This window comes from Buteo buteo, chromosome 10 (genome assembly GCF_964188355.1).
Source record: "Buteo buteo chromosome 10, bButBut1.hap1.1, whole genome shotgun sequence".
NCBI lineage: Eukaryota > Metazoa > Chordata > Aves > Accipitriformes > Accipitridae > Buteo > Buteo buteo.
This window is the reverse complement of record NC_134180.1, coordinates 7,436,755-7,460,894: the sequence shown is the minus strand read 5'-3', so window position 1 is coordinate 7,460,894 and position 24,140 is coordinate 7,436,755. Positions and strand designations below refer to the sequence as shown.

The 24,140-nt window shown below is 60.4% G+C and overlaps 4 protein-coding genes across 6 annotated transcripts; 3 read left to right on the top strand and 1 right to left on the bottom strand.

Moving 5' to 3' along the window:
* Positions 1 to 1,019: 1,019 nt before the first annotated feature.
* FAM78B (family with sequence similarity 78 member B) lies at positions 1,020 to 8,033 on the bottom strand. The gene is made up of 2 exons (XM_075038426.1): positions 7,674 to 8,033; positions 1,020 to 6,191 (listed from the first exon to the last, which is right to left on the bottom strand). The coding sequence occupies exons 1-2, from the start codon at positions 7,934 to 7,936 to the stop codon at positions 5,669 to 5,671; spliced, it is 786 nt and encodes a 261-aa protein (XP_074894527.1). The 5' UTR covers positions 7,937 to 8,033; the 3' UTR covers positions 1,020 to 5,668.
* A 302-nt stretch (positions 8,034 to 8,335) lies between these two features.
* On the top strand, positions 8,336 to 11,904 carry PLPP6 (phospholipid phosphatase 6). Its single transcript, XM_075038427.1, has 3 exons — positions 8,336 to 8,369; positions 8,606 to 9,028; positions 10,999 to 11,904. The coding sequence occupies exons 2-3, from the start codon at positions 8,623 to 8,625 to the stop codon at positions 11,367 to 11,369; spliced, it is 777 nt and encodes a 258-aa protein (XP_074894528.1). The 5' UTR covers positions 8,336 to 8,369; positions 8,606 to 8,622; the 3' UTR covers positions 11,370 to 11,904.
* An 894-nt stretch (positions 11,905 to 12,798) lies between these two features.
* Positions 12,799 to 19,037, top strand: LOC142035840 (flavin-containing monooxygenase 5-like). 3 transcript variants are annotated; one of them, XM_075038413.1, is made up of 9 exons: positions 12,799 to 13,095; positions 14,487 to 14,644; positions 14,859 to 15,047; positions 15,133 to 15,295; positions 15,539 to 15,681; positions 16,101 to 16,300; positions 16,674 to 17,023; positions 17,390 to 17,462; positions 17,708 to 19,037. In XM_075038413.1, the coding sequence occupies exons 2-9, from the start codon at positions 14,513 to 14,515 to the stop codon at positions 18,051 to 18,053; spliced, it is 1,596 nt and encodes a 531-aa protein (XP_074894514.1). In that variant the 5' UTR covers positions 12,799 to 13,095; positions 14,487 to 14,512; the 3' UTR covers positions 18,054 to 19,037. The 3 variants fall into 3 exon arrangements, with proteins under 3 accessions (XP_074894514.1, XP_074894513.1, XP_074894515.1); XM_075038412.1 differs by lacking the exon at positions 12,799 to 13,095 and adding an exon at positions 13,767 to 14,086; XM_075038414.1 differs by lacking the exons at positions 12,799 to 13,095; positions 17,390 to 17,462 and adding an exon at positions 13,767 to 14,086 and having other exon boundaries at positions 17,708 to 17,835.
* Positions 19,038 to 19,080: 43 nt separating this feature from the next.
* Positions 19,081 to 24,116, top strand: LOC142035841 (flavin-containing monooxygenase 5-like). Its single transcript, XM_075038416.1, has 8 exons — positions 19,081 to 19,364; positions 20,496 to 20,684; positions 20,770 to 20,932; positions 21,696 to 21,838; positions 22,092 to 22,291; positions 22,382 to 22,731; positions 23,114 to 23,186; positions 23,270 to 24,116. The coding sequence occupies exons 1-8, from the start codon at positions 19,230 to 19,232 to the stop codon at positions 23,625 to 23,627; spliced, it is 1,611 nt and encodes a 536-aa protein (XP_074894517.1). The 5' UTR covers positions 19,081 to 19,229; the 3' UTR covers positions 23,628 to 24,116.
* The last annotated feature ends 24 nt before the right edge of the window (positions 24,117 to 24,140 follow it).

Sequence of the window (24,140 nt, the reverse complement as noted above, 5' to 3'; positions counted from 1 at the left end):
ATGTGTGCCCATGCTCCTGGGTGGGTGGCAGTGGCACAGATTGACCCTGTTCTTGCTCTGTAAATAAGGCACTTTGGAAACATAGGGCACATAGTCTCAAAACAGGGCAGTTCTGCTGCCCCTGCTTTGCAGCAGAGCCTCAATGGTGGGAAGGAGGCCATGTCTGCTCAGGGAACATCCCTCAGCCTGGCCTGCCATTAGCTGCAGCATCAGGAGTCCTACCCTGCTTCCCAGGGCACAAGCGGGCATCATACAAGCCATGCAAACTCCCCCCTGCTCCTCTGCACCTACATCTTGGGGATCTGTCAAGAGATGAGCGATGCTTTAATAAAACACTAGGAAAGAAACCTGCTTACCGAATAGCTCATAGGCTGCCTGCCAGCATCTCTCGGTGCCCAGCACAATCAGCAACACTCAAAACGAGCAGCTGTTAAAGAAATTGGCTGGCTCAGGGCACAAATGCACCCCACAGCAAGCAGGGACTAGTAGGGTTGATGTTCATGGTAGGCAATCCACTGGATGCAATGAGCTACCCTCCAGCATCCTGCAGGGCCTAAGCCTAGAGCAGCACCCACACTCACCTAGGATGTGTCGGTCCTCGGACAATGTCCAGAGCCACTGGCTTCTCCCAGCACTCATCATTGTCCTCCTTCACCCCAGTGTGCAGGCCAGGACTCCCTGCTGAGGACATCCTTCCCCAAACATGGCTGCATTTCAGAGACCTCCCTCTTTTGTTATCAAAAAAAAAGTACAGATTGCCTCCAGGAACTATACAGTGAATATTTGTATTTTTCCGCAAATGACTTTTAAATGAACCTTCGTTATGAAATTCTGCATTATCCCCATGTATTATTTTTCCTATAAGAAAAACCCTGGTCTCTGGGTTGACTCTTGTTCCCTTCTTTCACTCTACAAGAAGTGGGAGGGAGATCTGCAGTTTCAAAGGGGAACCATCCCTTTTCTGTATAGTTTTTTCAGCCTTATCAAGGTTGGCAGCTTCCCTAGTTCCCCACAGCTGGCCTGCATGAACTCCTGGGTTTCTTGCCAGTCCCTCAGCACAAAGCCCTGGCCTTGATCTGGTTTCCTAAGGGAAAAAAGGGGTCTGCCCCTCCACAAGCTTTCCAGCCAAATGCCCAATTTTCTGGAAGCTTGAGGACACAGCCCTACAGCACGCTTTATGCAAACAGGCTGCTCTGAGCATCCCCGAGGAAGGGGCACAGCAGGACAAGCACAACCTCTCCGGGACACCAGAGAAGCCACCTGCAAGTCAGGACAAGGGGAAACGAGTCCCATCACCAGACCTGGGGCTTAAAGCCAGCAGGGGCAGCTGCTGGTCCTGCCGCTGAGCCAGGCAGGGGCTGACGGCCGAAAGCCCATGAATTTCTTCTTGCTCCCCCACACCACCACGGCCCCAGAGGTGCAAGCCAGCCAGACGGACTCAAGCAAACACAGGGTTTGGTTCCAGTACAGCTCGAGTGGTTTTCTTTTAATCCCAGAGAAGTGAAATGCAACATCTGTTTGAGTTGGTAATAACATCCAGAGACAGAAGTCCAAGCCCCCTACTCAGTAAAGTCATTTGTGTTTAAGGCACTCTGCAAAACCAGCTTTCCTCTTCTCCTTCCGATTTTCCCCACATGGCAGCAGAATACCTGGTTTGGTCTTTTCTCCATAGCGACACCCACACGTCCTGGCTCTTCTCACCATCTCCGGAAATTGGCAACAGCAAATCCAGCAGGAGTGGAACAGAGAAATGCCAGGAGGCCGGCTCAATAAATACAGATGGGCACGGGAGGGAGCACAGCGCCTGGGGAGGGGGCACGGGGGGCTTTGAGCTTCTACGGGAAGGGGACAGGCACCGGGTGTCCTCCCTGCAGGCACCAACATTATTCCCCTTCCTTTCTACCCTCCAGCTCCGAAAGGGGATGGGAGCGCAGGGGCCCACAAGATCCCTTCCCAGCGGCGCTCCCAAGCGTGGCAGCACCCCAAAATGCAGGGGGCTGGGCAGGGGGGGAACCCAGCTGCCCCCACCGTGCAGCAGAAATGACACTCCCCCCCAACTTCCAGCCATCAATAAATACCAATAAATAACTTAAACCTTAAATAAATAAATAAATAAATAGATAGATAGATAAATAGATAGATAAATAAATAAGTGACCCGAAGACAAGGACGGAGGGGACGGGGCACCCCGAGACTCAGGGCAAGGGGAGTGTGTGGGTGGGCATCTCTGTGACCTGCCCCTCCCTGAGATAATGGGGTGCTGGTGCAAAAGGGGGGCACAAGGAAGGTGTCCCGCGGGGCGGTTGGACAACCGAGCCCAGGGGTCCGGGTGCTCGTCCCTGGCATGGGCTCTGCAGCTGGGGCGCCCACTCAGGGTCCCCATCAGTACGGCTGCGGGCCATGGGGACGTGAGCCAAACCCAGACTTGCACGCAGGAGCTCTCACCCACCGCCTCCCTCCCTCCCTCCCCTTCACTTCAGCATCATGAGCCCTGCACCCGGGCTCCACTGGTCAGTGCTACTGGCAGACACTCACCCAGCACCTCCACCCAAGTGTGAACACGCACCTTTTGTGAACATGCAAAATGCCTGCAAATTTTTGCAAACATTGTTAGCAAATTATTTTTGCAAACAATTTTTGCAAACTTTTTTTTTTTTCTTTTTTTAACCGGGAAATGCCCACGAAGACAACCCACGCATCAAACAGAGTCAAGTGAATCAAATTCAGCCGTCGGAGAAGGAGCAGGCGCAGAAGCCCAGCAGAAGCCCGAAGAGATGAACATGGGCATGGCCCGGGGGCTCAGCCAGAGCCTGCCTGCAGGCTGGGGCAGCCCTGGAGCTCAGGCACACAGCTACAGCCAGGCACTGAGCCCAACACCAGCACCAGACAGCACCGAGCACCTCCCTGGAGACGTTGCAGACACGCATGGACAGAAACAGCGGCCACTGCTGTCTCAGTGTTGCACCAGACGATGTGCCAAGGCTCCGGCCGGCCAGCAAATCCCAAAAGACGGCAATGAATTCAACAGCATCCCTGCACCAGCATCTCCACTCTCCCAGCCAGTTGGCACTGCGGCAGTGCCACAGCAGCTCCCTGGGCTGACAGCCGGCATGCAGCCCCCGAGCGCAGCCCCAGCCCTTCCCTGTAGGTTTTGGGGAGCTGGCTCGCGCAGCCTCTCTGGACGCAGCATCCTCTCCCAGCAGGGAACCCATCTCAGGACTACCTGTTTGTTGGGGAACCCCTTCCTCTGGCTTTTTAGCTCTGATGCTGCCAGAGACATTTCTGTCCCACTGGGTCCAAAGTATAGATCTGCCTAATTTCAAACTGAAAGGTACTTACCCCTCCTCCTCCCCCAAAAGTTAAGGAAAATTGCATTTAAAGTTTCTAAACCCTCTCCACACATGGTTTTTGAGAAACGAAACATTGGTGACAGCAAAAGCTGCTGTCAATCCCATACCAGGACAAAACCATGGGCAGAGTCTCACAAGAGCAGGACATCTTCCCATGCCAGCAAGCTCCCAGTAGTTTTGTTCCAGAAAACACAGCAAACCAAAGTTCAGAGCCCCCTCTACCTCCAAACCTTTCTCACTGCAAGGCTGTAGCCCCTGGCAAAACCCAGACATAGGCACCGAAAGCAGCAGGTTCCCAGCCCACCGTGAGGCCGAGCGGGAGGAGCAGGACCACTGGCCCCGGCACAGGGAAGTGTGCGTCAAGGCGTCAAAATGCAACACTCCCAAAGGAAAAAATAAATAAAGAATCGAATCAGCAGCAAACACTACTGAGAATAGTAAGTAGCACGGGGATTTCACAGGGATTTTTGGTCTAAGATGCCTAGGGAGCCCCTTCACCAGCAGGGACCGGGGTGCGCATCCCACCCTGGAAAAGCACAAGCCATGGCTGAAGAAGCTTTGCAGGAGCTCAGCCACGCTCTGCAGAGCGATGCCGCGGGGATGTGCCAGCACACCCTGGGGAGCAAAGCAGCACCAGGCTGGGTGTCCCAACGGCCAGGCTCAGGGCAGCACTGCTAATACCGCAGGAGAGGCTTTGCACGGAAGTGCCAAATACAGCAACCCTCCCCAGGCTCTTCTGGTAGCGGGACAGAAGATGGGACCCTCCCAGCAGGAATAACCCGCATCCCCAAGGCAGCGCAAACCTCCCGTGGTGCGAAGGCAGGGGTGTGAGCCAGAGGAGCCACAGGGCTCATGCCAGGGCAGCGGACGGAGCAGAGAAAGCAGCGAAAACCGTAACCGTGTGCCCAGGAGCGATGGGGCACCTGGGGCATTGGCAGCATGGCCGTGGCTTATGCCTCCACTGCATCTTGAGGGCGAGATAGTGGGAACTACAGGTCGCAGCCCACAGCACCGCACCGCCCCACAGACCAGATGATGCCAGCCATCCAGGCAGCGAGGGGCGAGGAGAAAGGCAAATAAAACCCCATTATCCCCCAAGCACCTGCAGCAGCAGGAGGCAGCGCCCAGGCAGCATGCTTGCCTCCTCCTTCCCAGGCAAACCCCGGCCTGCCCTGCACAGCCTCTGCTCACATCCCTGCCTCCAACCCACAGAGAGGAGAACCCCTTCCCTGCAGAGCCTGAGGAGTTACCGCAAGGCACGCCATCCCCTCTACCGGCATCCCTGCCAGTAGCCACCCTGCTCCATGGGTGGCTGAGGAGGAGGAGGGTCTCCACATGAACCAGCATTTGCATGGAAAACAAGCAAGCACCCAACTTCTTGCAAGAAACTTGGGGCTGCAGGGGAAGCGTGCGAGTCCTGGGGTACCTCCAAGCTGGTTTGGGTACCCCACACACACAGTCAGCGAGCACCTGGGCTGGGTGAACGGGAACCGCTCCCAATTTCTCACTCGCTGAGAATCGGTTTTGCTTCCGTAAAAGAAGGGTCAGAGGGATTTGGGGGCAGGGGGAGGTTGAGGAACTGCAAAGATTTAGTGCACCTTAAAACGAAAGGACATCTAACCTGCCCTTAGATCTCACTCCAAGACAGAAAAGAGCTATGGCATCTCCTACACTCACAACTACTCCAAACACACCCAGACGCATGCAAAACGTGTCCCGCTTCCCTCGGCTGTGAAAAACCCCTCCCGGGCAGTGGCACCGGCCAGCACCGGGCTCTGGCTCAGCACCCTGGCACTGCCAGCTCCCACCCCACTCCCAGGCCCTCCCGCCCAGGCCCAGCAGGCAGGGCGAGGGGTCGATTATCAATCCAAAATGCATAGGTATAGACACCATGGGGACACCCGTGCCCCAGCGGGAAGGGTCACCGCAGGAGCCCTCCACATCCAGCAGGCACGGTCTCCACTTCTACCTCCAGTTGGGTGGAAAGCAGCATTTGCCACAGGCACGGTTCGATCACACTCACGCTCCTTGCATTGCCCTGCAAGGAAAGACGAGTCGTTTAGGTCAGACAGCCTCTTTGCCAGCCACAAGCCCCTAGAAGAACTCAATTCCACTTCCTGGGAAATCCTCCATCTCAGCGATCCCTCTTCTGCGCCCCTCTGCCAGCCGGGCTCTCTTTCTGACTAAGGAGGAGCCACATTTCCAACCACAGCTACAAAGGCAGAAGAAGCCAAGAGGTCTGCTTTGGCTCAGAAACCCCGTTCGTTTGCAGCAGGCTGACAGCACCCAGGTCCTCACACACGCGCCCCGGCGCCGCTTTACTTGGGAGGTATCACGACTATAGGCTGGCCTCGCTTGGGTCTCCACATGAGGACTTGGGCATCGTTGGCATTGGGTTTCACTAGTGCGTTTGGTGGGATGGGCTCCATCCTGCTGAGGATCCGGGGCTGCTCCTGCTGAGTCCTTCCCACCAGCCGTGCCCGCTGCCCCAGGAGCTGCATGGGATCAACCTCAATGTCCACTCGCATCCTCCACTTTATAGTCTGCAGGATGATCTTTTCCTTGGTGGTGGTGTTCATGGCCACCAGCCACGTGGTAAAGCTCTGGTCCCTTTTAATCCTGGTCAGCAGCGGCACGTTACTGTTGCTCACAGGGACAGCCCACGTCACACTGGGGTAGAAATTGTCATTCATGCTCACCGAGAACCTGGAGATCTTGTTAGTGGGCCCAACCAGGGTCACAGTTTCTGTGGTGTTTCCATACCAGGGGTAGCTCACGCCATCCGAATCGCTGATGGCTTTTACTCTTCCTTCTCGCAGGTCGGGCAGCTCCCAGCTTGACCTAGTGAACGGGAAGAGAAAGGCCAGGTTAGCAGGGAAATGGCAGCAACAGTGCCCAGCGAGAGTCGGGGAGGCAAGCAGCACGGGGACCCTCTCCCGGCCTGCAGCAAGCTCTCAAGGACCTCCTTCGAGAACAAATTCAGCTTCAGTTCCTTCGCCGAGCCCCTCACGGCCAGCTGAAGCCTTTGCTCTGCCAGCACAACACTATTTTAATTAACCTGCCATCAAACCAAGTGGGCCAAAACTTATTGCTGAGTCTCTCTGGGGTCACTCTCTCCTTAATCAGCTCCCGCACTGGAGAACAGCCTTCCCCATCCACCGGCTGCAGCACCACGACCACAGCACTGGCCAAGCCTGTCAGCAGCCCCCTCCTGCGATAAAAGTCTGTGATTTTTATGCCTCTAAATACACACGCCTGTACAGAGGCACGTACAATAATTAAATACCACAATTACGCCTGCCGCTGGTGCGATGAAATCCCTGCAATATGGCTGGGGGGGGGGAATTCCAGCCCAAATGTTGGCTGCCGACCACGTTAGCAACACTGCGCGGCTACAGCAAGGGAGACAATCGCCACGTGGCAATTACAAGCAGGGAGCTTCGGTGAAGCCTCCCACCGAGTCCGAGCTCTGGCTTCAGATGCATCTGGGCTCTGGAGCTGCCTGTGAGTGGCAGGGGGACACACGGCCGCCATCACCCTGACAAGTGACAACCTCCGCTTGCTCCAACGTCCCCCAGCGCTCCAGTGCCACATGCAGGCGAACCTGCCGTGACGCAAGGATGCGGGCAGGCAGGATGAGGACCCGCTGCTCCCCCGACCTGCCTGCTGCCCCATGCCGGCACCACAGGGCACCGGCGGCAGGAGCCCACCGGTGAGCTGCGGGACAGACCCCTCTGGCCATCTCCAGCCCAACTCACGCATCACCCCTTTCAAACGGGGGCAGACGACACAGCGCCATGGTCAACAGCTTTGCCCCTCGGCATCCCCTCCGCGTCACCTGCGCCCTCGGCCTTGGGAAAAGCTGGTATCCAGCAGCCACTTCGGCCGAGCGCTGCAAAGCTTCCCCCTTTTAACACAAGCCGAGGGGGCAAATCCCCCCCAGCACCGCCCGCGCTTGCGACCCAGCGGCAGGAGAAACGCTACGAACGGCGGTTGCAAAGCCCTCAAACGAAGGAGCTTCGGGCCAGCCGGCCGGAGCGGGAGCCGGGCTGTGGGACGAGAGGAGCGGGCGCTGCCCGGGCCTCAGGTCCGAAGGGGCCGGTGCCGGTGCCGGGAGCGGGAAGGTGCAGACACGAGGTGGGGGTGCGACGCCCGGTACCGGGGAGCTCAGCGCCCGCGCCGGCTGCTGGGGTGCCGGTACCGTACCCGGCCCGGTGCCCACCGCACGGCCTCCGTTCCCACCCACCCACGCCGCCCCGTTGCGGTGCCGGGTGCCGTCCCCCCCCACCCCATCCCGGTGGCGGTGGCGGCGCCGGTGCTCACACGCCGAGGTCGCTGTAGGTGTTGTAGAACTCCATGTGGTTGCAGGCCTGGATCCAGCCCACCACCCAGGTGTGCCGCCGGGCGATGGGCGGCATGAGGACGCGGGCCGAGGCGCGGAAGTAGGGCGTGCGGTACCGCAGCACCACCGGCGAGCTCTCCTCGATGGCGGTGGCCGCCGGCTCGATGGTGGCCGACACGTCCGACACCACGATCTGCTCCCGACGCACCCGCGCCTTGCAGGCCACGCTCTGCAGGCACCCCATCGCCGCCGCCGCCGCCGCCGAGCCGTCGTCACCCGCCGCCGCCTCCGCCGAGCCGCGGGGCCGGGGGGGCGGCCCGTCCCCCCGCCGCCGCCCGCCCGCCGAGCATCGCCGCCCGCGCACCGGCGCCCGCACCGGCGCCGGCAGGGCGAAGGGCGCCGCCGCCGCCGCCGCCCCTCTTGCGGCCCTCGCCGGCTGCCGTACGCCGGCCGGGGCGGGCACGTGCGCGGGGGGAGGGGGGCGGGGGGAGGGAGGAGGGGCGTGCCCACGGATCCCCGCCCCGGGGCGCGGCGGGAGGGAGGAGGGAAGGGGAGGGACCTCCGCGCCGCCAGGGGGCGCCGCAGCCCCGCGCCGGGGGCGTCGTGGCTCCATGGCAACCGGCTGCGTCACGGCGGGCGGCGGAAGAGGAAGCGGGGCCGCGCCGGGACCGCTCTTGGTACCGGGGGAGCGGGGTGGGGCGCGGGCACCGGAGAGACACCGGGAAGGGGGGAACTGGGCCCCGGAGGTGCGGTGGCGGGAGGCGCGGGGACAGGCCCGGGGCTTGCAGGCAGCGGGGCCCGTAGGCGGTTGCGGGGAGGGGGAGAAGCAGGCCCGGGGCCTCCAGGGCGGCTCGCCCGGGTCCCCTTGCCAGAGCAGGCCCGGCAGCCGGTGACCAGCCCCCACCTCTCCCAGGCCAGCCTCCTCTCGCCATGCCGAGCCCCCGGAGCAGCCGCGAGCGACGCACCGGCAGCGGCAGCAGCCGCCTGGAGTTCCTGTCCCTCGTCAGCCAGCGCAGCCCCGGCGCCCCGGACAGCCCGTCGCGCCGCAAGGAGCCGGGCAGCTCCGCCGCGGCCCCGCTGCCCGAGGAGGACTGCATGAAGCTGAACCCCTCCTTCCTGGGCATCGCCCTCAGCTCCCTGCTCGCCATCGACCTCTGGGCCTCCAAGCGCCTGGGCGTCTGCGCTGGAGAGGGCTCGGCCTGGGGCAGCGCGCGTCCCCTCATGAAGGTCATCGAGATTTCGGGGCACGGCGTCCCCTGGCTGCTCGGCACCTTCTACGGGCTCTGCCAGAGCGACAGCTCCGCGGCCAGGGAGGTGCTGCTCAACCTGCTCTTCGGTGAGGCTGGGGGCTCACCAAAAGGCTCTGCAGGCAGGGGCTGGCCGGAGCCGAGGGGGGAGGATGGGACCTGAAGGACAGGGCAGAGCCGAGTAAACCTCAGCCTCCTACAGCCCCAAGGGAGCCAGCTGATTTTGAGTAACTGGTGCAGGCTCATCTGGGGTGCCTGGTACCCGAGCGAGTAACCCTGCAGCGGGAGGGTGTGGGGGCGGGGGTATGGCTCATCTGTCACAGCTCCAACCACACAGTGAGAAACTCCTGACCGCTAAACTGCTCCTGCAGTTGCACAAAGCTTTCAGGGAGCTTCTCTTTTAGTTCTTTAGCTTATCAGAACAGCACATTCCAGGTTCAGCTGCCTAGTGTTGAGACACCAGCCCGTTCCCTGAAAAAGCTGCTCTGGCACACAGACGTCTGCACCCTTGGCCTCCGTGCAGTCAGTACCTGCACAGATTGATCTGTATAAGCCAGTGAGGAAACTTGGTTTAAAGCACACATTTTAATCTTGCATGGTGTAATATTCCCCCCCCCCCAGGTTCCTGTCCTATTAGGCATACTTAGATTCTTCATTATTGCTCATTTAGAAACTGTAGTAGCTCCGGAGCAACAGACCTTTTCAGGTTCCTAGTTCTTAGTCTTCTAATAAGTTGCAGATAATTGGTATCTCACACTTATCACTTGAATTGAAATTTGCTTGGCGGGAAACACATGGTTTTGTGCATCTTTTTCATCTGACAGCACATAGTTAAATTAGAGTCCCAGAGCAGAGCTGTGGGACGGGACCTGGAGGCCTCCAGTCTAACCTTTGCTCTGAGGAGGTCTCTCACAGCACAAGGGCTTTGTCTGGCCCTCAATGCTCTGGGCCAGAGTCACCCCCCTGTCTGGAGCCCTGTCCCAGGGTTGCAGCACCCATGTGGAAAAGGAGTGTTCCCTGACGTCCAAGCTGAATCTCCCAAACCATACATTAAAAGAGAAAAAGCAAGTGAACTAGGTTTGCCTGTGGGAGAAAAAAAAAATATTTGTTCTTAAATGATTAACCAAAGGGAATGAACTGAAGTGACTGAAAGATCTGGTGTCCAGAAATGAGCCTTAGGACAAGCAGAAGTCAGACTCACAAGACTTTCTTGGAGGAAGTAGCCCTGGCTGTGAGCACTGTGCTAGCCAAGCTAGTGGGGATGGAGAAGGCACCCTCTGCCCTACATGAGAAGCTGCTCTTGCCAAATACTGGCTGAACACTTCTCTCGGGTGCTTTGCCTCTAACTTCTACTGCAACAGCCTTTAGCTCTCTGGGGACAAGCCACCGTTATTTAAATCATGCTTTATTAAAAATATTTTTATTATTTGAAAACAAAAGTGTGGTTAACTTTCTGGTGTTAATTCCCCCAGCAGCAGGGAGAAGCCAGGCTGCAGGAGCCCTGGCACCACACAAGCTCAGAGCCCCTCACACTGAGCTATGGCCGGGTGGTTGGTTGAAGTGGGCTGATCATTCACCCAGGTCAGTTTGACCCTCAGCCAAGAGGGTAGGCAAAGCAATGCTGAGTCAGCAAGAGCTGTCAGGAAGGGGGTTGTGGGGAATATTAACCCCTCTGTTGCCTTCAGATTAAGAGGCAGTTTGAGCCCTGAGTCATGGTGAGATCAGATTTTACGCAGAAAGAAAAGCCCTTGGGTGCAAGCCAGGCAGACCCCTGTTGTTGGCTGTGGTAGGCAGAAGGTCTGGTGTTGCATGAGGGCTGTGTGCAGCAAGAGCAAAGACTGAAGATGTGCTCATACTGGAGAAGGCCAAGTGCTGGATGAGTGCCATGCTCTCCCTACCTGGGTATTGTAGCCATGGGATACAAACCTTGGCAGGTTTTTGTAGCCAACTACTTTCTTCTTAGCTAATGGCTTTGCTTTGATTCTTGCCTTGTTTTCCAGAGGCAGGGGGGAACCACACAAAAAACAAACCTTGCTCACTCACTGTTACTGTCTCCTAGCATTGCTGCTGGATCTTGTGCTGGTAGCAGTGGTGAAAGGGCTCGTCAAGCGGCCACGGCCCACCCACAACAAGATGGACATGTTCGTCACCATCTCGGTGGACAAGTACTCCTTTCCGTCAGGCCACGCCACCAGAGCCGCCCTGGTCTGCCGCTTCATTCTGCGCCACCTTGTGCTCGCCGTCCCGCTCCGGGTCCTCGTGGTGCTCTGGGCTCTCATCGTCAGCATTTCAAGGGTCATGCTGGGCAGGCACAACATGACAGATGTGCTCTTTGGTTTGCTGCTGGGTTACGCGCTGTACAGCGTGGTGGAGCACTGCTGGCTGTCCCCTCTCAGCGCACCGGCCCTCTTTGCGCTCTGGAGCCATTGATGGCTGGGTCCCTCCCAAAGGAGAGGGGCGTGCACCTGGTTTTCTAAGCACGCGCAGGGAGGGGATACTGGGACTTGAACTCACATCCTAGACCCCACATCTATCCAGCCAAGACTTCAACACTAGCAGTGTTGGGCTCCTAGGCCCACACTTAGACATTTGGTGCTCTCTTGCCCTCCCAATGGGCTGTCAGGCAGGGTGTGCACTGGCCAAGCAGCTGCACTGACTGTTCTTCGGTGAAAAAAACAGTCCTTGCAGAGCCTGGGGAGGGCTCCGCACATTCATCTGGCAGCTGACTGCTGATACTGTGAATCTGCATGCTCTTGCTGGGCACCTGCTGTATTAGTCCGTGGTGTACGTGGTAGCTGTGGCTCTGCAGATATTTCTCTGCAATCGCCCATGTATCTGTATGCTGTAAATACACTGATCGTGTTGGTGTCGTGAGCATGCCCTGCAAAGCCTGCTCCATAACAACTGCCTGGAGGGGACTCGCTGGGGTCTGTCCTCAGGTTTATAAAGAGCTCTGCCTTCCTAAACAAAGCGTCTCTTCCCTATTGCTCTCGATTCAGTTACTGAGGCCAGACCTTAAGCAATGAGGACACAGGCACCTGGCTCCCAGTGCCATGGGGAAAGGATGGTGCAACCGAGGGTTTGGTCCATCCATACCATCTCAAAGACAGCAGGTAATGGGAAGCAGCTCCCAGCAGCAGCCTGCTCCTGAAACCCTTGTGCAGAGCTTCACAGCTCCTTTTCCCCTCAACAGGATTTTCACTCTCCTGGGGGATACAGTGCATTCAGAGTAATTCCTGTTTGTCAGCATGTTACCAGTGCTGCTGATAGCATACTGCAGAGCAAGCCCCTTCCCCATAGCCCAGCAGCCAGCATTTCACCCTCACCCAGGCTGCTGGGCAGCCCCAGGAGCTGAGCCTTACCTGCAGGTCCTGCAGCAAAAGGCCCTGGCTGTGCCAACCACGACCACAGCTCCCTGTGCTCCAGGCAGGCTGGCTCTCCTACACTGGTACCCTGTCTTTCCATAGAGGATTACTTGTCCTTGGCAGGAGGGGACCATAAGGAGCCTCTGCAACAGTCTGAGAAGCACAAACTAACCACCCTCTCACCTCTGCTGTGCTTCTCCCCACCTCTGCCAGCAAGACTTTTGGTCTCCTCTTGTGCTTGTCATTGGTCCACCAAGCATGGGTGCCAGCCCACTGATAGGAAGGAGGAGGCTGGTGCTTTCTGCTCGGTTTGTCTCGCGGCACCTCTGCCCGCTGTGGAACCCCTGAGCAGATGTGTCTGCACGTGCTGCACACCATACTGTACATCCTGGGTGCTTGCCAGGCATGGGGGACCATGGCTTTCCCACAGACATCAACAAGCCGGTCTTGACTGAAATGCCCATGGCTTGACCCTGGTGCACTTCCACAGTCCCCTGTGCCTGACGGCACGGTTCAGCCAGGCCGTGAGCCCAAACACAGTGGGGTAAAGTCCAGGGCTGTGCAGCCTCTTGTAGCTGCCAAGAGAGAAGTGCAAATTCGAAGGTAAGGTGCACAGAGGTTTCATAGCACAGTGGCAGGGTTGAGAACTGGGAGAAGTCCACTGTACCTGTTGCCCTTGGGCAGTCCCTGCAGAGCTTGCAAAAGAGCCAGAAGCCAGCTGAGAACGGAGCAGGGAGGGTAGCACTGCCAGTGCTGCCTCCTCACCGTCCCCGTGCCGATCCCCTTGTCTGGTAAGAGATGCTTTTGATGCTTTTCAACAGGCAGGCACAGAGTGTGGGTTGGCAGCTCCAGGCAGAGATCAGCCCTTGCCAACAGTGAGGGACAAAAAGAGCATTATTACACTTACTGTAAACATACTATGAGTTTTAGAAGGTTAAAACCATTCCAGCTGCAGAGCCTGGCCCCTCTGCAGCCCTGAGCCTTGCTCAGCTCTGGGACGAAGCTCCCCAGACACGGAGGAGTAAATTTTCCCTGCAGTCCCCAGGGGCTGTCTGGCTGTGAGTGTGCTGGGAGCCAGCAGCGTGCTCCCAAGCCACCTGGTCTGTGCCCCCTGCTGCCAGGGAGAGCCTTTTCCTAACCGGTCCCATCACCTCAGCACCAGCGATACCCTGGCAGCACAGTACTCCTCGCGCCGGGATCCCACTGGCCCCAGAACTCTGACAGCCCAGGAATGTGCTGTGGCTATGTGGATGCTGTGCCAACGTGCCCAGCCCAGGGGCACAGGGGACACGGGTGATGCCGTGCCAGGTGCCACCAGAGCAGCCGGAGCTGTGTGTGTCTGTGGGTACCAGCATAAACAGGGTTGGGCTGATCCTGATAGTCGCAGAGGTAAAAGTTCACAGCAGCATTTGTTTACCCAGCATGCACACCACAGGGACTGGCTGCGTCTCTGCCCCTCCTGCGAGCCCATGTCCCTACAGTGTCCCCGCATGGGGGTGCCCAGCAAGGCGCCTGGGACGGCTCCTTACCCCGCCGTCCGAGGCTGTGGCGAGAGCCGCTGCCGGAAAAGCCAAGCAGGCGGCCGGGAGCCAGCTGGGTTCTGGCTTCCTCTCCCCGGCCGCGTGGGAGGAGTGACGGAGGGGGAGGCTCTGCTCACCACTGCTGCGCACCATAAAGCCAGGCCGCCGTTCAGCGTCACGGGTCGGGGCAACCCAACAGAGACCCTCGCGCGGCTCCGCGCCAGCCGCCGGCCTTCCCTGGCTGCCGCTCCTGTGGCCGCAGGTCGGTTGAGACGCGACAGGGCTCTTCCCAGGGAAGGGAGAGGGCAAAGGGCAGGCGGAGGGGCCGTCACCCACCTGGGAGGGAGCCATCCGTCCCCGGGGCAGGGCACGGCACTCCCACACGCATCCATCGCTGGGACTTGGCGTAGGCAGGGAGATTTCGTGGCTCCCTGGCACTGGGTAGCATTTCTCCCCGTGGCATCCAGAGGCAACACCATGATGGTATAAAACCCCAGCACTGGCCAGGTCCCTGCTGGGGTGGGGATAGCAGTGACCTCGCAGCCTCAGACAAACTTTTTGGGGGCTGCCTCTCGACTTGGGACCTCTTTGGTGCACAGGGCCAAAATTTGGCACAGCTGCACCCCTCGCTTCTCAGCCCCACTCTCTGGCCCTGTCCCCAGGCAGAGACCCGGTGGTGGAGGGCAGCATGGCGAAGAAGGTGGCCATCATCGGAGGGGGCAGCAGCGGGCTGTGCGCCATCAAAGCCTGCCTGCAAGAGGGGCTGGAGCCCATCTGCTTCGAGAGGACCGGGGACATCGGAGGGCTCTGGAGGTTTGAGGTAAACCCTGACAGCCACATGTCCGCCTGGGGTTCAGCACTGCGGCAGCCAGGGATCAGTAGCGGCTGGTGGGGCGGCACACAGCCGGCCACAGCAGGGTCCTGGGGGCAAGGCTGAGGGCAGGGGGTCCAAGCAAAGGGCCACCACACCAGCCCCGGCCATCCGTCCCCATCGCTGCCCCTGGCCAGCACCGAGCCATGCCCTGCTCCCGCAGGAGCATCCCGAGGAGGGCCGCGCCAGCATCTACCGCTCCGTCATCATCAACACCTCCAAGGAGATGATGTGCTTCAGCGACTTCCCCATCCCTGAGGACTTCCCCAACTACATGCACAACTCCAAGATCATGGAGTACTTCCGAATGTACGCCCAGCACTTTGACCTGCTCCGCCACATCCGCTTCAGGGTGAGAGCCGGGGGGAGCCGGGGGGGCAGCGGCGGCGGGGCTGGGAGGCACGGGGTGCCTGATGTCTGCTGCCCCCCACACCCAGACCAGCGTGTGCCGCGTGTCCAAGCGCCCCGACTTCGCCGCCACGGGCCAGTGGGATGTGGTGACGGAAAGCGAGGGGAAGCAGGAGGCGGCCGTCTTCGACGGTGTGCTGGTGTGCACCGGCCACCACACCGAGGCACACCTCCCGCTGAGCACCTTCCCAGGTACCACCCCACACCCCAGCACGAGGAGAGACCCCAGAAAGCTCAGCCGTGGCAGCCCCTATTCTCCCTGCTGCTCTTCCTCCCAGCCCCAGCATTTCCCTGCCTTGCTTCGGCTCCAGGAGCGCTCCCACGCTCCCCAGGAGTGGTCTGGCAGGGCCAGGGAGCGTCCCCACTTCAGTTTTTGAGGAGGTGACCCTCCAGACGAGCGCCAGAAAGCCAAGCATCCCTCCTCCCTGCCCACAGGAATCGAGAAGTTCAAGGGCTGCTACCTCCACAGCCGAGACTACAAGGACGCTCGGGATTTCACAGACAAGAGGGTCGTTGTCATCGGTATCGGGAATTCAGGGTCGGACCTGGCCGTGGAGATCAGCCAAACGGCCAAGCAGGTGAGCAGCAGGAGTGGGGTCCCTGTGGGCAGGGCAGCCCCCCATGGGACACTGCTGGCTCCACGAGGACACCAGGACCAAGGCACTGGCACAGCCACTGCTCTGTCCTGCACTCGGCTGCATTTGGCAGAGCTGGCACCTGCCAATCCCAGCCACCAGACAGTGGTGGCAGTCAAGACTTGATCCCATACGGATACCCTGATTTCCATGCCCGAGCCCCAGGCTGGGGCTGCCCCTGTGGCTCTTCCCTACCTCTTCCTGCTAGTTACTGACCACCTGCTCTCTCTGCCCTCGGGGTCTTTGCCCAGCGCTTCAGCAGCAAGAAGAGCAGCAATCCTGGGGCAAGGACATGTTCCCCCCAGGGCAGCCCCCCAGGACTGTCACAGTGTTCACGAGGCAATGCTTACTTCCCTGCCCAGGTCTTCCTCAGCACCCGCCGGGGAGCGTGGATCCTCAACCGCGTTGGAGATCAGGGCTACCCCATAGACATCGTCTTCACCACCCGCATGAAGACATTCCTGAAGAAGCTGCTGAGCGTGTCCATGGTGAGCAGCTTCACGGAGAAGCAGCTGAACATGAGGTTCGACCACTCGCACTACGGACTGAAGCCAAAGCACAGGTGCCAGCAAACACTCCCTCTGCCCAGGAGGGACCCTCTGCCTCCCCCCGTGTCCAGCCCCACTCGGCCATTTCCATGCTCCCTGTGCCTGGGCTGGGACCAAGGCACTAGCCCTGGAAACCTGGGTAATAGCTGTGTTGTGCTCAGGCAATGCTCAAGGGAGCCACCGCTGCCCCTTCCAGGGACCCTCGGTGGCACCATTGCAGTGGCAGCTGCCAAGCATCCCTGGGGGACCAGATCCACTGTGATGAGCATCCCTGGGGCTGAGCACCCCTGGAGACAAGCATCCCCAGAGCAGGGAGCAGTGGCTGGAGCAGGACATGGAGCAGAGACACCCCACCCCAGCACCCTGATGGCTCCTTGTACCTTCCAGGGTCTTTGACCAGCACCCGACCATCAACGACGACCTGCCCAACCGCATCATTTCAGGCAGGGTGCTGGTGAAGCCAAACGTCCAGGAGTTCACGGAGACGTCTGCCATCTTCGAGGATGGCACCAGGGAAGACATCGACGCCGTGGTCTTCGCCACAGGATACAGCTTCTCCTTCCCCTTCCTCGAAGGCTGTGTGAAGGTGGTGGAGAACCAGATCCCCCTCTACAAATTCATGTTCCCCCCTGGCCTGGAGAAGCCGACGCTGGCTTTCATCGGCCTCATCCAGCCTCTGGGTGCCATCATGCCCATCTCTGAGCTCCAGTGTCGCTGGGCCACCCGTGTCTTCAAGGGTAAGTGAGGCAGAGCTCCCCTATGGCTGCAGCCCAAGCCTGCACCCCCAGAGCCAGGGCAAATGGTGCCCAGCCATGTTCGGGAGGCAGCATCTGGCTCTGCCATCCTGGCCACGGGCGATGGCATGGCCACCTTGCAGCTGTCGTGCTGAGCCAAGCTTTTGCCCGAGCGGCACAGGGACATCTGTACCCTGAGCCCCACAGGCTGCTCCTTCCCATCCTGAGGGTCTTGGACATGGCTCGGGTGCCAGAACACCTGCCACGGTGGTGCTGGTGGGGGCACAGCACCCAGGCAAGGGCAGCACTGCAATGGCCACTGTCAACAGCAGGGTGCAGCACCCCCATGCTGTGGCTCATCCTCCCTAGGGCTGAACAAGCTGCCCCCACGGCACGACATGGAGGCTGACATCAAGCAGAAGAGAGAAGCGATGGCAAAGCAGTAAGAACCTGCCTGGGAACAGGGAGGGGGCTGGTTTGGGCATGGCTACTTGTGGGCACCCGTCCTGTCCGGTGGCTGCGTCCTGGCACATTTGGCCATGCCAACAGACAGCAGGGATGTGCTCGGCCACGCTACCCCCATCCTGCTGATCCTACCCAATGGCGGTCCATCCAATACCGCCTTGCTGGTGCACGGGCCACCTGCCGGCTCTGCCACCAGCACCCACCTGCCCTCCCTGCCCGCAGGTACGTGAAGAGCCGGCGGCACACCATCCAAGTGGATTACATCCCCTACATGGACGAGCTCGCCTGCCAGGTGGGGGTCAAGCCCAACCTGCTCACTCTCTTCCTCACCGACCCCAAGCTGGCGCTGGAGGTGGCCTTTGGACCCTGCACGCCGTACCAGTACCGCCTGCAGGGCCCGGGCAAGTGGGTGGGCGCCAGGGAGGCCATCCTCACCCAGCAGCAGCGTATCATCAAGCCCCTGCAGACACGACGTGTGGAGAAGCAAGCATCAGGACCTGCCATGCCCCTCTTCTTCAAGCTGGTTGGGGCTATGGCCATCCTCGCCATCATTTTTGCTTACTTGTAGGTGCCCTACAAGTGCGGGAAGGGAGGCTTTGTGATGTGCCAGGGAGCTGGCCAGCCACCCCATGCCCTGCAGCAGCTTGTGCATCCCAGTGCTGGCAGGAGCCCTCCTCCTGCCCTGCACAGCCCCACTGTGGCCACACTGCAAGCTCTGGGCGCGTGGAGCCTCCCTGGCTGCCGAAATAATGCCTCAGTGCCTGTTCTGCAACTCCTTCCAGGGAGCTGCTGCCAGGGACGGACGACGAAACCTGCCCACATGCAGGATAAACTCTAGTCCCCCCTCAGGCAGCGCTTTAGATGCAGCAGGGACGTACCAGCTTTCCTGCCGCCTATAATCCATGTGAGCCGCCACTGGCACACTCACATGAGAGCTAAGTAGCAAAGGCACAGCAGACTCCCTAACTAGATAAAAGCATGTTAAACAGAGCCAGGCGTCCGTCCCATCACTGACACTACCACGTCGCCCTGCGTGCTGGGGGGACGCACACGGGTTTGAGTTGGCCTCATGCCAGCGGTGCAGCTCCAGCTCCGCAGCAGCACAGGCTGCATGCACACACTTGCATGCACGTGCATGCACATGTGCATATCCACAGCAAAACGGCCTCGCCCAGGGCGTGTACCGCCGGAGCGAGTCACGGTGGTCACAGCGGCACAGCGCAGTGCCACCCTCATCACCTGCACGCAGACCCTCCAGAGGATGGCTGGGTGGGTAGGGGACCCGGAGCGGTGACAGGGGGTCCAGGCCATCACAAGCCAGGTCTGGCACAGCTGCCAGCCACCAGTGCCCTGAGCATCCCCCCGGTTTTGTTTTCCACGCCATGACCTGTCAAAATCGGGAGCACAGCAATATCTCATCCCCCGTGCCCAGGATGTCCCCGGGGCTGCGTCAGCATCGTTAAGCACTTACAGAACTTAAAAAGCCCCTTGGAGAGGGCAGGCGTGGGCAGGAGGTGTGGCATGGAAGCAGGGAGAACCTGTAGATCATGTCTGGAAGAAACACATCTTGTGACACCCCACCTGACCTCAGTCGCCCATGGGAAGCATGGGGACGGCCATCCCCAACCGAGCAGCACTGCACATCCCCCCCCGGTGTGACCTGCCAGGCTCTGCACCCCTCCAAGCGTGTTTTGCCCCAGGCTGAAGCTTCACCAGCATCCCTGCCACCACTGCACCGCAGGACATGGCTGCCCGGAGAGTAGCCATCATCGGTGCTGGTGCCTCTGGCCTGTGCGCCCTGAAATGCTGCCTGGATGAGGGGCTGGTACCCACCTGCTTCGAGAGGAGTGGGGACATCGGGGGGCTCTGGCGCTTTGAGGTAAGCCCTGTGCCATGCCTGCAGCAGCAGGACAGACGGGATTGGGATTGGTCGTTGGCAGCTGATGAAGCACCGCTCCCCTGCTTTGCACGCAGCAGGCAGGTTTCCAAGGAAAACCAAAAGAAAGATAAACTGCTACAGCAGCGGGAGGTGCCCGTGGTGCCAGCTGGTGTGCCGGCCACATGGGACCCATCTCCTTCCCACCAGCAGCAGGATCGACCCTCCCCAAGGACCCTACCCCAGGGATTGCTCCCTCAGCTCAGCCTTCCTCCTTCCCATCCCTCCCTTCCTGGTCTCATCCATCCCTTCTCCTGCTGTTTTGCTCTTGGTCCTCTCCAGCCCTTTCCTACTCATTCTGGTCCCATCTGACCCCACTGGCTGTCCCACTCCCTGTCCTGCCCAGCCCCTCCCTGGAAGTCCTGGTTGCTTTTCCCACTGCTTCTGTGCTGCTTGCCCACATAGAGGCACCAAGTGCTGCCTCCTCTGTGCCTTGACTCTCCCTGCTATGGGGGAAGCCCCAGAGCTCATTTCTGCCCCCACCTAATGAGGCTGCTGACTTTTCCCCTGGGGACCCACCGACAAGAAGAAAGCCTTCCCACCGTGCCCTGATACGCATGTGGGAGAGCCGAGCAGGGGACACACCACACCATGCCAGCGTGGGGTTTGGGGTGACTCGGTTACAGTCCACTGGTTCTGCCTATGGTGGGTCAGAAATGGGCTGGTGGAGCAGAGCCAGGGCAGCAGCGCCCAGCTGCCGGGGCAGAGACCCAGCGAGCAAGAGCGGCCACTCAGCCTGAAGTGCAGGAGCCAGCTCAGCAACCAGTGAGACAGGATGTGGCAACCGGGAACGTGCCGCCTCATCAGGGCCAGGGGTGGGAGTGGGGAAACTGAGGCACAAGACCGCCGCCATGACCCGCTGGCACCACTGCATGGCCCCCACCAACCCAGAGCTTCCTCTTCTGTTTTGTGGGGTGGGCAGTCACAACCGTGGGAGGGTGCTGGGCCCAGGGACGGGTGCTACAACCACCCATGGCTTAATCCTGCACCCACAGGCATGGCGAGGTGCCAGGCAGGGCAGGCAGGCAGCCCTGGGGTCCCCGGCCAGCACCGAGCCGTGCCCTGCTCCCGCAGGAGCATCCCGAGGAGGGCCGCGCCAGCATCTACCGCTCCGTCATCATCAACACCTCCAAGGAGATGATGTGCTTCAGCGACTTCCCCATCCCTGAGGACTTCCCCAACTACATGCACAACTCCAAGATCATGGAGTACTTCCGAATGTACGCCCAGCACTTTGACCTGCTCCGCCACATCCGCTTCAGGGTGAGAGCCGGGGGGAGCCGGGGGGGCGGCGGCGGCGGGGCTGGGAGGCACGGGGTGCCTGATGTCTGCTGCCCCCCACACCCAGACCAGCGTGTGCCGCGTGTCCAAGCGCCCCGACTTCGCCGCCACGGGCCAGTGGGATGTGGTGACGGAAAGCGAGGGGAAGCAGGAGGCGGCCGTCTTCGACGGTGTGCTGGTGTGCACCGGCCACCACACCGAGGCACACCTCCCGCTGAGCACCTTCCCAGGTACCACCCCGCGGGCTACTCGCCTGGTCCCTGACACCCCTGGGACCACCCTCCTCGCTGGCTTAGCCCCCACCCCACTCTGGCTGCTGCCAAAAATCCCTCCACGGGTTAATGCACCAAATGGGATTGCACAAGCATGTTGCTATCCCACCCATCTTGATGGTCTGTACTTGGTGGCTCTTGCCGTGCCATCAGCGCCTGACCAAAGTGCACTGCTGACTGCCAGCTCACCTCTCCCACCAGAGACAGGCTCCCCAAGCTGCTGGCCACACAACCACTGGGCTCTCCAGCTCCCCGGCAAGACTTGAGGTCAGCACTCATGGTAGCTCCCTCCTCTGGGTGTCAGACAAAAATGCCTGCAGGGCTTTCAGCTGTGGAGACCCTCTTTCAGTGGGGAACAGGCTGGAGCACACTGTCACCAGGGTCCGGAAGGATGGCACAGACCCCAGCTGCTCCTCTGCCCCCAGCACCTGGCACCAGGCAGGAACTGCAGGATTTTGAGATGGGAGCGTGGAGGTATCCAGTCCAAGCCCTGCTCCAAGCCAGGCCAGCCCCAAAGCCAGAGCAGGATGCTCAGGGCCACACTGAACATCTCCCAGGCTGGAGATGCCACCACCTCTCTGAGCACCATCTCAGTGCTCCATTGCTCCCGTTGGTCATGCTGGTCCCAGCCTGTCCCCAAAACACACCAGCAGTCCAAGCAGGGAGACAGCCACCCCCTGACCCACATCCCTGCCCAGCACAGCTTCCCTCTCTCTTCCAGGGCTGGAGAAGTTTGAAGGCTGGTACCTGCACAGCCGGGACTACAAGAGCCCGCAGTCCTTTTCAGGGAAGCAGGTGGTTGTGGTTGGCACCGGGAATTCAGGCATCGACATTGCGGTGGAGCTGAGCCACACAGCCAAGCAGGTGTGCTGGGAGAGCTGCCAGGGCTGGGGTGCTTATTATTTGCACCCCAGAGGGCAGCAAGCAACCCCCCTCCATCCCCTGTGGGCTCCCCTCCCTCCAGCACCCAGCCATGAGCACCCCATCCCCTCTCAATGGGGGTTGCTGTTGTGGTCCCAGCAGCCGTGCTGCCATCCCTGTCCAAGGAGCACAGCGGGGGCCCAGCCCGGTCCCAGCGATGCTGCCATGCCACCACCTCTCCTCTCCTTCCTCCCAGGTCTTCCTCAGCACCAAGCGCGGGACCTGGGTGCTGCACCGGGTGGCGGATGGCGGGTACCCCTTTGACCTCTCCTACCTCAGCCGCTTCATGCAGCTCCTCCACAGCCTGCTGCCTCAAAATGCCAGCAATTTTCACCTGGAGAGGAAGCTGAACGCCCGCTTTGACCACGCACTCTACGGTCTTCAGCCCCAGCACCGGTGAGCACCCTGGCAGGACCACAGGCACATGCCCCGGTGCTGCCCATCTCACTGCCCAAGCCCCACACGAGGTCTGTCTGTGCCTTCCAGGATCCTTGACCAGCACCCGACCATCAACGACGACCTGCCCAACTGCATCATTTCAGGCAGGGTGCTGGTGAAGCCAAACGTCCAGGAGTTCACGGAGACGTCTGCCATCTTCGAGGATGGCACCAGGGAAGACATCGACGCCGTGGTCTTCGCCACAGGATACAGCTTCTCCTTCCCCTTCCTCGAAGGCTGTGTGAAGGTGGTGGAGAACCAGATCCCCCTCTACAAATTCATGTTCCCCCCTGACCTGGAGAAGCCGACGCTGGCTTTCATCGGCCTCATCCAGCCTCTGGGTGCCATCATGCCCATCTCTGAGCTCCAGTGTCGCTGGGCCACCCGTGTCTTTAAGGGTAAGTGAGGCAGTTTGGGGGGATGCAGCTGGGCTCCCCCAGCCAGGGGCAAGCCTGAGTTATTCAGCTGGTGGCATACCCTCACATGCTGTCTCTCTCCACTCACCTTTTTATCCTCCTTTTGCTCCTCCATGGGGACAAAAACCAGCGCTGCATTTTGCAACGAGCCTTGCGCTCATATTCTCTTGCGGGGGCCACCACCTTCTCCCTTTCCTTTCCTGCCGTTACTTTCTTTGTCCATGCCTCCCGCTTTGCTCCTGATGTGGTGGCACGTCCCCCCAAAGGCTTTCACGTGCAAGCAGAAGCCAGGCTGGGCTGCAGAGCCAGCCAGACCACGGCAGGAACGCAGCCCCCCCTCCAGCTACAGCCTCCTCTTCCCCAGGGCTGCAGGACCTGCCACCATCCGCTGACATGCTGGCTGACATCGCACAAACCAAGGAGAAAATGGCCAAGCGGTAAGGACCCTGTGCAGGCATTGCCCCCACCACTGTTACCCCCGCACCCACGTGCCAAACCTCTCTGCCCTCCCTGCCCGCAGGTACGTGAAGAGCCGGCGGCACACCATCCAAGTGGATTACATCCCCTACATGGACGAACTCGCCTGCCAGGTGGGGGTCAAGCCCAACCTGCTCACTCTCTTCCTCACTGACCCCAAGCTGGCGCTGGAGGTGGCCTTCGGGCCCTGCACGCCGTACCAGTACCGCCTGCGGGGCCCGGGCACGTGGGTGGGTGCCCGGGAGGCCATCCTCACCCAGCAGCAGCGTGTGGTCAGGCCTCTGCAAACCAGAGCCAGGGACCGTCCTGCCCGCTCCAGCACCGTGCCCCACATCTTCAAGGTCTTCTTCAGCATCGGTTTGATTGTGGCCACCCTTGTCTATGTCTCGCTCCCTCGTTAACCTAAAATGAAGGAGGCAGCGGGTCCTCCTGGCAACCTTCTTCCTTTCCTATGGGCTTGGGTGCTTCTGTCGTCTCTTGCTAGGTCTGCCGCCACGTCAGGAGACACGGAGGGAGTCCCCCGTGCCGAGGGGACCAGGGACCACGCTGCGGGGTCTCCAGTGTCCATCCTGAGGCGTCTGTCCTGCCCACGCAGGGCCTGGCCGGCCCACGGGCAGCACCCTGGCCACTTGCACCCCACAGCCGGCCTGCTCACCGCCTAGCCAGCCACCTCACCTCACGGCCCACCCCACAGCCACCCTGCCTGCCCACGCCGCATCCCGGCAGCCCAGCCCCGCGGCCACCCCTGACCCCTTCCCCTCCATCCCCGGGGCCTCAGCCTTCGCCCTGCCCTCAACCGACATGGCCGGCTGCGGCGCGGGTGAAGCCGCGGGGCCCTCAGCCGGCGTCTCCGCGCCCCAGGCCGGCCGCCCTTAACAACAAAGGGCGAAGCCGCCCTCAAAAAACATGGCGGC